General features: G+C 32.2%; 2 protein-coding genes across 2 annotated transcripts; both read right to left on the bottom strand.

Moving 5' to 3' along the window:
• Positions 1 to 5,926: 5,926 nt before the first annotated feature.
• On the bottom strand, positions 5,927 to 6,491 carry LOC127088121 (putative F-box/LRR-repeat protein 23). The gene has a single exon (XM_051029037.1). The coding sequence runs from the start codon at positions 6,479 to 6,481 to the stop codon at positions 5,969 to 5,971; it is 513 nt and encodes a 170-aa protein (XP_050884994.1). The 5' UTR covers positions 6,482 to 6,491; the 3' UTR covers positions 5,927 to 5,968.
• Positions 6,492 to 6,667: 176 nt separating this feature from the next.
• Positions 6,668 to 7,060, bottom strand: LOC127080154 (putative F-box protein At4g05475). Its single transcript, XM_051020485.1, has one exon. The coding sequence runs from the start codon at positions 7,058 to 7,060 to the stop codon at positions 6,668 to 6,670; it is 393 nt and encodes a 130-aa protein (XP_050876442.1).
• Positions 7,061 to 10,917: the final 3,857 nt, after the last annotated feature.

The raw sequence follows: 10,917 nt of genomic DNA, 5'->3' as shown, positions 1-10,917 counted from the left end.
AGGATTTACAAAGGGGACATCTACCTAATGTTAGCATGCAAAGAATACGGGAGTTCTACCTATGTTATCATACAAAGGGTTCTACCTAATGGATGCTACCTAAACGGAACAAGAGTCGACGGATGGAGCGCGGAGACGAGTTACGGATAACGGTAGATGGCGATGACGGAGGTAATCGACTTACAGGTAGATGGCGATGCCTGAGGCAATCGACTTGCAAGAGGATGGATGAATGCGTGCTGGTTCTGTTAAGTTTTGAAAATGATTACTCGATGTTGGATCGAGTTTTTGATCTTATTTTGAAATGGTTATCGGATGTTCGTTTTAATTATTGTATTAACAGGTGACTAAGGAAATAAAGAAATAAATATTATACACTTTATGGGAGAGGGGTACATTTGTTATGAATGGGGATTGTTCATGGCAAACAAACAATAAGAATACATGCCTCATACATCATACAAGTAGGCAACAATTATCAATCAGATCAGATAAATAAACAATATATAATCAAACCAAAGAATAAAATAATGGAGAATTTAAACAATGCGTGGGAGTATGGACATGTTAAATAATCAAGCAATAGAAAGCATGAATGAGAGAAACAAGTATAAAAGATAACAGATGAATCAAACAAATGAAAATATACACACGAAGGGTCCACTGAATAATTTAATCAGGAAATGAGGTAAGGACCAAATAAAATCAAGGTAAAAGGCCTCTAATACATGACATATGAGATGAACAAGGGAGGATCAAAAGATCTCTTCAATTGCCATAAGCAATCCCTAAGTCAAATATCGATCATAAAGAAGTCAACTGAAAATTCAAGTCAACTTAAAAAATAACAAATAAATAGCAAATTAATCAAGAAAATGATGAAAAATTAAACTGAATAAGGTGGGGTCAGGGCATCATCATCCCCCAAAATGATTTTAAAAATAACGAAAATTGGTACATAAATTAATTAAAATAAAATAGAGGTCAAACCAAAAGTCAATTAATGAGACTGGGTTAGAAATAAATCAAGAATAAATAGTAAATTAATCAAGAAAATCATGAAAAATTAAACTAAATAATATGGGGTCAGGACATCATCATCCCCCAAAAAGATTTTAAAAATAACAAAAATTGGTACATAAATTAATTAAAATAAAACAGAGGTCAAACCAAAAGTCAATTAATGAGACTAGGTTAGAAATAAATCAAGAATAAATAGTAAATTAATCAAGAAAATTATGAAAAATTAAACTAAATAAGGTGGGGTCAGAAAATCATCATCCCCCAAAAAGATTTTAAAAATAACGAAAATTGGTACATGAATTAATTAAAATAAAACAGAAGTCAAATTAAAAGTCCACCAACCAAACTAGGTCAAAAATAAATCCAAAATAAATTGAAAATGTGAAATAAAATTTCAAAAAAAGGTGAGGTTTACCATGAGATAGTGGTCAACCTTCATCCTAAAAATCAAATGCTAACAATAATTTTAAGTCATAAAAATAAAATCAATAAAAAAAGTGTGTTAAAATGGACCATTTAGAATAAATAATTAAAATAAAATATTAATATTAAATAAATACGAAAATAAAAATTATATAAAATTAAGTAAAACGTAAAGAAAAGTGAAAAGTATTTTTGGGTAATTTTATGGACGAAGAAAATGTTTTAAATAAGAAAAAGAAATATGAAAATGGAAGGATTAATGGTGATGAACATGGTAAGCAAGCGCAGATATATCAAAACATGGCCATGGAAGAGATGATTACCTAATGGAAAATAGAAGTGGAATGGAATCTGATATGTGATGAAGCTTTGCCTCCTTGCCATGAAATTCCAATGCTCCTCTAGGGTTAGGGTTTCAGCTTTTTAAATAGGGTGAATTAGGTGTTCTCATGGGCTTTTTAATAAGTGATTTATCCATAAGAATAAAAGTGTGAAGTGATGTGTAAAATGTTGTTATTTTGGGCCAAACTTAAGTGAATGGATGTCCAATTTAAGGCCAAAAGAGGTAAAAAAACGTGACTGATTTGTGCAGCATGCTTAGAAAATCTGATTGGGCCAGCCAAACCCAAAATCTGCCTAGAAAATCAAGTCATGGTGCCCACTTTAAATAAATGTATCTCTCAAACCATGGATCCAAATGAGATGATTACAAAAGGATGTGAAAGAGGACATGGAAAGGTACAATTGTTGTGAAGAAAGTATTTTCAAATAATGCCTTGAAGTGCAAGAAAACTGGCCAAGAAGTCTTGACAAATTTTGAAGATTTTCGACTTAGAAATTTTTCCAAGTGTCCTAAAAAAATGCCTCACTTTGACTAAGTATAACTTTCTCAATTCTATTCCAAATGGAGAAAACTTTATATCTATAGAAAGCTTGGAACAAGAGGAAAAACTTTCATGTTGGAGAAATATTCAAATGGAGCTTTTATCTTGATGAAAAATGGGCTTAAAGTGAGTGCAACGATCATGAAAACTTGCCCTAAATGGAAACTCAACCATTTCCAAATTAAGTAACTTTTCCAATTCCTGATTAAATGATGAATCCATGATCCAACCTTGATCAAATTTCACATGTAGGATCCCCTAGGCATGTATTTTGAGATTCCACTCTCAAAATGTCAGGAGTTGACTTTTCTATCCCCACAGTTGACTTTTCCCAAACTGTCTGATTCCCGATTCCAATGATCAATTGAAGCACCTCTGGCTCAAATAAAGAGCTGATTTTTTGTATGTAGACCCTTGTGGACATTTGGAGGTCCATGGAAAAGAGTTTCACCCAAAGAATCAGAAATAAACTGATTTTATACCAAACCCTAGTTTTAGGGCAAAATGATTAGGAATTGATTGCACTGATTGCCAATGGATCTTTCTGAGATAATTATGAATCTTCCTAGGCCAAGATGCCTCTCTAATCATGGCATGGATGTGCTCCTCTACTTCCAACCAAACATTTCCTGTTGCAGGTAGCCATGAAACCCTAATTTCTAATTAAATCCAGATGAACACTCTGATAGCTTTAAATCCTTCACTGATGAACCGAGGACCATAATAAGATACTTGGACCCCCCTGAGACCCTTGAGACTTGTATACTTAGAAAATGAAGTCCAATTCTCAATCTTGCTTTGTGTGGGCTCCTTCTGTTAAGGAGTGATCGATCAAAACCTGATCTCCATGTCACTAATGCAGTATGCAATGAGTATGACCTAATATGATGCTAATGAAGTGTAAAACATAATCCTATGCTTCTAGAAAAAATAAAGGGTAAATTTTGGGGTATTACAACCATCAAATTGATATTTGAGGAAACAATGCATCGATAATGTATATACACATGTCAGATACTAGGGACTAGACATCATTATAAAACCTGGTCAGATAGACCGACCTTCTCTGATAGCACTATATAACATCCTAAACCTAAAACTCATAAATAAAGCATTAAACGACAATTCAAGATGCCACCACGATAATCCTTCAAAAACTCATCAAAATCACTTCAAATATGCAGCGAAAAAACATGTTCAACACAACTTCATGAATATGTTTTAAACTTCAAAATATAAAAAAATAACAACTTCGAAAATATAATAAATCTCGTCTCTGATGTTACACGACCAGAGCAGTAAACCACTAGTATTATTAACGCTTAAAAGTAAAAGCGAATAGAAGCTCCAACAAGCCTCCTTCCAACACACAACAACATGGATCACTCCTGATATTATGCAAGATGTCCATGGTGGACAGCATGAAGAAAATGGGGTGAGAAACAAGAAACCAATATAAACAGTGTAAGGAATGTTAAGTTAGAGAACATAGAACAAACACATATTCATTACACAATCAACAATTTAATAGTCTCACACCCATTCATAATAACATGTACACAATTCCAACCAATCAACAACATTATAAACAATCAACTGCATATGCAATCATGTATACAAATGTACTCCACAACTGACTCATTATGCATGCAATACCATTCATGAACACTCAGGTTCATCTTGCTCCTGATCTCCACCATAGGACCAGAGCACACTAAATTGTTACCATCGTCATAGGTAATGCTTCACTAATTCTTCATTAGAATTAGCTACTTGCTCCTGATCTCACTTATAGGATCAAAGTACATCAAAATTGGACCGAAATGCATACACCATGATGCATGACTCTCCATAACATGCATTTTCACCAAAAGGTTCACCAAAAGAATCACCTTGCGTATTTCACCATTTATGCGCAATATAATTTATCATACGCGACAATTAATCGGTGTTATGACATCAATAAACAACAGAAAACAACAACAACTCAACAAATGTAACTTCATAGGCATTCATTCATGTCACTTTACCAAAACAACAATACATCATTATATAAACATAACGATTCGCTAACCGATCATACAAGTCAGCACAAATATTGCCATAGTAGACACATGATTATAATTCAAACAATTCAACAACTTCAATCATGAGGTAGCTCTGCGCGTTAGCTTCCTAACACTTTGAACGACGTCTCATTTGGACTTACGAAACAAAAATTACGGTCAAAATCATCGGACAATGCAATAAAAGACAATAGAATTTTGGAAATTTAGCCTTGGACAATCAATTTTCAAGGGAGGACAATCGATTGTCAGCAAACGTGTTTCGCTACTAGCTTAACAAAAATCACTTTTCTAGTAAAAACAATCAATTGATCCTCCCTTCAATCGATTGTCCTCATTATTTTTTTCAAAAATTACACTAGTGCAATTGATTGTCATCTGGGGACAATCGATTGTCATTATAATTTTTTCTAAAAAACCCAGTTTTCATCGTACGTCAATGTTCCCCCTCATCCATAAACCTTCATACATGAATCTCGATAACTTTTCCAAAAATCAATTAATTCAAACACGAATTTAGCATTGAATCATGTTAGCATAATCATTAACATATACATCACTTATTTCACCATAATCCAAACACAAATATAGCAATTTCATCATCAAATTCAATAACAACTTTTATGAATTGATAGTCCTTTCTCCCCCCTTATCTTAGATTTCCAACAATGATGATGAATTGACAAATTTTATGGATTCTTCTTGCCAATCCAAATTTTCCTTCCCAAAAGCCCTTGTTTCTCTTTTGCCTGTTATTTTCGCGTACGGTGAGATTCTCTAAAACCTAGCTTCTCTCACAAATGTAAATAATTAAATTTTGTTGTGGATGGATTGAATAAAAAAAAGATAATGCTAACTTGTGTTCTAGAGACACAAATTAAAAACTAAAAAAAAAAGTGTTTTGTTTTATACATTAATTTTAATAACAATATAAAATTAATTGTTTAAGTTTATTTTTCATTAGGGTGCAAGTTAACAGAAAATACATTTGTTAATTGCACACATTTATTATAAAGAAAATTTTCTACCTCATTTATATTTTCCTTATGGATGCAAGCTTGCACTCGTTTATACCTCACTAGTACTGTGGCCTTAGTATTTAGTGAATCAAATTTAAACCTCCATAAATTTAAGACAATTAGAATGCTTAGATGATTTTTATACAGTAATGATATACAAATAATGATGGATAAAATAGTAAATAAATTAAAGAATTAGACAATAAATTTTTTGGACAAAATGCAATATTCACAACTTCAGTGAACCTTTTTATTAACTTAAAAAGTTTTAGAGAACTTGTGATGAAAAAATGACTCATCAAAACCGCAAAGAGACTTCTCAAACAAAACAATAAATTGAATATTTCATTAACAAAAAAACAAACACAATTCATCTGATAAATAAAGTATTCCAACTAATAATTGATAGAGGTATTCCAACAAAAAAACCAAACTTTCCATCCCTTTCAAAACAAATCCACTCGCTATAATAACATGAATCTCTTCAAAGTTCAACACCCTTATTTTCACTGGATGATGAAGGGTGCAACAATTCTATGATAATAGACTCAATCTAATAACCTTCAACTATATCATCATAATAACCATTATCAAACTCGTCAGAATAATAATAAAAAAAATCATCATAATATTCATCCAATTCTTGATGGTTAATCGGAAATGGCAATAGTATAACCTTAATCTGCTCAAGGCATCTTTTCTTCAAATCCTGAGTCAAATTCAGATTGTAACAATCTTGAACGTCAAGATACTCAAGAAGAGGACACTTGTCAAGAATGGAAAAAAGCCCAATAGTAGTGAGCTTGTTTCCTTTAATATTAAGATGACATAATGCAGTCATTGTTTCAGAAATAACAAGAGCCTCATTATCATCAGCAGGCGGACATAGAGGCCCAAATCTCTTAAATATTAGAGATTTTAGAAGAGGACAAGATCGGCCAACGACTTCAAGAGAATCCTTAGATAGGTTACAATATGAGATGTCCAACTTCTCTAACTGTGAAAATTTCCTCACACCTTCACTAAACCCTTTATCCGAAATATCAATGCAATTTAGGAGCTGCATGGTTCGTAGGTTACTGCCACTGTAAATTTTGAATCAAAACTCATTAAAAAATATTGATAAAATAACAAAGATATTAAGGCATTATGTATAAAACCACCAATGAGCAACATAACATCTGAGAAAATGAATTGCAAATAATTAAAAGTATTAACTTGTGCAAGCAAGAAAAACGATTTATAATAACAATTACTTTTCAGATATGTATTCCAGGAGATCATCATTGGCAAAGTACTCAATATTAATGTCTATCAGATGACCGCAGCTTCGTTCAACAGCATAACGACAAACCTTCAGATCCTCTGGATGGTTGTTGTACAAAAGACTAAAAGTTGTCGGATTCTCAAAATGATTTTTGTAGAATAAACATCTAACATTGGTCATGTTAATGGTGTGCCACATGAGAGGATCCTTGCAAATGTTCCACCATAGAGGGCAGACAAGGCACGCACTAGTGACAATTTCCACTGTAGAAAGCCTCTCTAGGATGTTACGTGTGATGTCTCCTGGAAGATCAAGCCAGTTTGGAAGCATTGTAGACTCAGCTTCTGCTTCCTTTGCAGCAATAGAACAAGATGCCATTTTTGTAAGCAGACAAATGGTTGCATCAACATTTCACCTGGTTATGACCTTTTATAGTACACTAACAGTGGTAAACGTTTTAAAAGTGAAACATACTACTTTCCAATAAACTTTGGATAAAGATAAATAATCATGCATGTACCTCAATAAACACTAAGAGGGGTGGGTACTTAAACGTTTTGAAAGAATAAGAATAAAAATATTTATGTTCCCAATGATATAATAAAAGTGATATGTTTCAGGAATAAGAATAAACGTTTTTAGGTTCAACTTTCAGATACATAAATGTTTTCTTGAAATGATAATTTACTTAAAAACACGCTTCCTCTCCTCTCTCATGTTCTCATAACCATAAATAAATCAACAAACCTTTATATATGCACAAAAGTATAACAAAAATGCCTAAGGTAGTTAGATTGTAGTATTTGTTACTTATAGAATTAAATTTAAAGTGAAAGTTTTTTTGCTGTGCTTGTTAACCAAATATAGAAAATCATTTTTTAATAAACATTAATTATAAAAAATGATTTTATGGAGATGCTATTAAAAACTATTTATCATTAGAAGTAAACTTAAGTGTTTTTTTTTTTAGAATTTTGGTTCGAAACCACATCACTGCAATACCAAAACATACAAATCCATTTTAAAACTTTGCTCGGTATGACGAGCATCTTCTGCAACAGATTGAGTAATGTTTGCCCCAACCATTTTAAAATATTGCAACGGTTATGAAACTGCCTGCAAAGTATAGTATCGAAGACTGCAATCGTCATAATTTTATTCTATTATCCTCGGGTTGGTAGCTAGAATTATAAGAGCGTCTACCTTCTATTGATTATTTTAAGTATGGTGCCTTGAAAAAATATATTAAGCATCAACCCATGAATATACCATATGCGATGTATCAGATTTTTAATGAAATTTATGTCCTAAGTGTTGTTGCATTTTATCGGGACATTTTTAAGATTAACTTTGCTTTGATATATTTGTGAACCTATAAATTGGTGTAACATCTCGCCTGATGTCTCTATAAATTGGTGTAACATCACACCTGATGTCTTTTTGATCGTCAGTTTTCTAGATCGAGTGTCTATTTATAGGATGTGATGCCCTTTCCTTGAATAAGTGACCCACTTTTTCGGTGACTCACCTAGAGCGTGTAAATATGGGAAATGATAGACCAGTTTGTTTTAGTTTTAAAAAAATTGATTTTTTATTTTTATTTTTTAAAATGGATTCTACAAAAATATTTTTCAAAATATTATAAATTTTTCTAAATTTGTTTTTTATAAATTAAAAGATTGAATTGTTCATTCTATAATATAAATATACATTATTGAAGATCAAAACATAGTCAAAATCACAATTTTTTTAAAAAGTTGTATCTTAAAAATGATTTTTATGAAAAACTATTCGAAATAGCTTCAAAATTAAGTGATTTTTTGAAAATTTGATATCCAAAAAAAGTTTCGATAAAATGATGAAATACCTAAAATAACATTTTAAAAATAACTATTCAAACCAAATTTTTATTTGAAGCTTTTATGAAAAATTTCTTTGTAAATTTTTTTACACTAAAATATATAACACTATAAAAATCATTTAAAAAAAAAACAAAACAAACGGGTCCGATATCTTCTTAGCCCTTAACAGTGTGGAATACGTCATGGGGAAGTTACCACACCTTCCTGAATAACAGGGGATCAATTACGTCGATCAAATTGATTATAACCTTGGTTTTGTTATTTCTACTCTAGTGTATATTTTGGGGCAACCACTGTTTTTACCCGTTGCTAGCCATGGGACACTAAATATGGGATAATGAGTAGTTGTTTGTTTGAATAGTTAGACAGGAGACTATTGGAACAAAGACCATTGCGTCGGAATTCTTCTCGCAACAGTAAGGGTACTTCCCCATACTAATTATATCGAAACTAATAATTAGGTATTATAAAATAAATTATATAAATAAATAATTATTCTGAAAATAAGAGAATTGGATTATAGTTTTATTCGATAAATTTTAATCCCAGTTAAAAAATATATAAATACTATTTTTATATATTATGTTTCCGGGTATGATTATGTGATGTGGATGGATCTTTCTTTTGTTTTTGATTGTTATTATTATGTGTGATTGTGATGTGAGCCGATTGCGATAGGAAATAGATGGTTATGTGAAATAAAATTTAAGATGATGTGCTTTAATGAGAGTTTGTGAGAGGTATTTACATTGCATGGCATATGCATTATTTGCCTGTCTGACAGGTCGCCTGTGTGGCTGGTATTTTTTCCATTGACATAGGGATGAATTATATGTGGTGCCTTAGTGGCGGGCTGATTATATTCGAATCATATAGATTTAGGGGCATGCATATTCACATAAAGATGGTTATATAATAAGGAATTTTGTGGATTTGATTTCTCTTAAGTTGTTATGTTTTGTATGATTTATTTTATAATATTGTACTGTATATTTTGTTTGATTTGATATGGACGATGGGAGATTGACCTCATACAAATAACATATTAGGTAATAATGAGTTCAAGATGTGAAGCTACAAAGATAAATATTATACGCGATCGTGAGATTCAATGGTCTACGGAAAAAAATCGATGTAGGTTCCATTCTCCTCATCGAAAAGGAAGAAGCACTATCCTCATAATCACTCTCTATGACAATAAGGTTATCACTCATCGCGACAAAGGTATAACAAATGCTAGAATAAAAAGCTAAAGTGAGGAGAAGGTTCCTTGAAGTATGAAGTCAAAGGAAGTAAAAGAAAATAAGAGGGTTGAAAGTAGAAACTTAAAAGTTTCGAGGCTTGAATGTGAGATGAAGTTTACTCTTGGAAAATACTATTAGTGAAGAGGTAGAGACTTAAAGGAAACAAGGGAACTCATTCTAATAGATTGTGAAAAGTTTCTCCAAATTTCAGATATCCTTATATAGGCGAAGACAGTCGTACAAATCAAATTGAAAGTAAGAAGAAAACATGGATCAACAATCAAATTTTATCTTGGAAACATAACCTAACTCAAATACACTCATGTGCAAAGTAAGATGTGTCATGCCACTATGTACCTTTTCATGTCACACATCAAAGAAAAACGATGAAACGTTTAAATAAAGGAATTACATTAAAGGCCCGTGTTCCCCATTACACTTTGGCGAAACCAAAGCAAAACATGTCAGCCAACGCTTAGACAACTATTCCTAAGAACCAGCCACGACTACTAAAATACTCCCCCGACATCCAAAATGCATGACGAGTCTTAAGGGAAACTGTTTCGTGTCGGCCAAAGGCCCCGAGACACACTACTTTACGTCGGCCAAAATGCCAATAGCACGAGGCTTATTTATTCAACCTTCTCGATTAAGCTGAAGTTAAAATAATTTCACAAAGGATTTTCAGGTACACAATCTCTTATCTTCACTTTCACCACAATTATTTTGAATCCTAACTGACTTAGTTATTGGAGTACTAACTATGCAGGTACCCCCTTAGGTCCATTGTATCAGAGATATGCAATGCTGATCCAAGATTGACAGTGATTGACGACATTGTTTCACTATCAACATCTCTGGTTCAAGAAGCATCGTGATCGAAACCTTCGATCCACAGTGTTGTATCGCATAATCACCGACGAAGCTTCAATCTGTTGTTGTTTCCGCAATCTCATCCATTTATGGTTTCACAACGGAACAAATACTTTAATCATTTAAATACTCGCGTGCTTTAAACATTAAGGGAAGCATATGTCTATTATATATGCATCAATTCACTGGGAGTTTCTTGACTCTACTAAAAAAAAATCTTAAAAGTAATTTGTCACCATAAAAAATAGAGAATGTT

This window comes from Lathyrus oleraceus, chromosome 5 (assembly GCF_024323335.1).
Source record: "Lathyrus oleraceus cultivar Zhongwan6 chromosome 5, CAAS_Psat_ZW6_1.0, whole genome shotgun sequence".
NCBI lineage: Eukaryota > Viridiplantae > Streptophyta > Magnoliopsida > Fabales > Fabaceae > Lathyrus > Lathyrus oleraceus.
The sequence above is the reverse complement of the archived record's forward strand: the minus strand, read 5'-3'. Positions and strand labels throughout refer to the sequence as shown.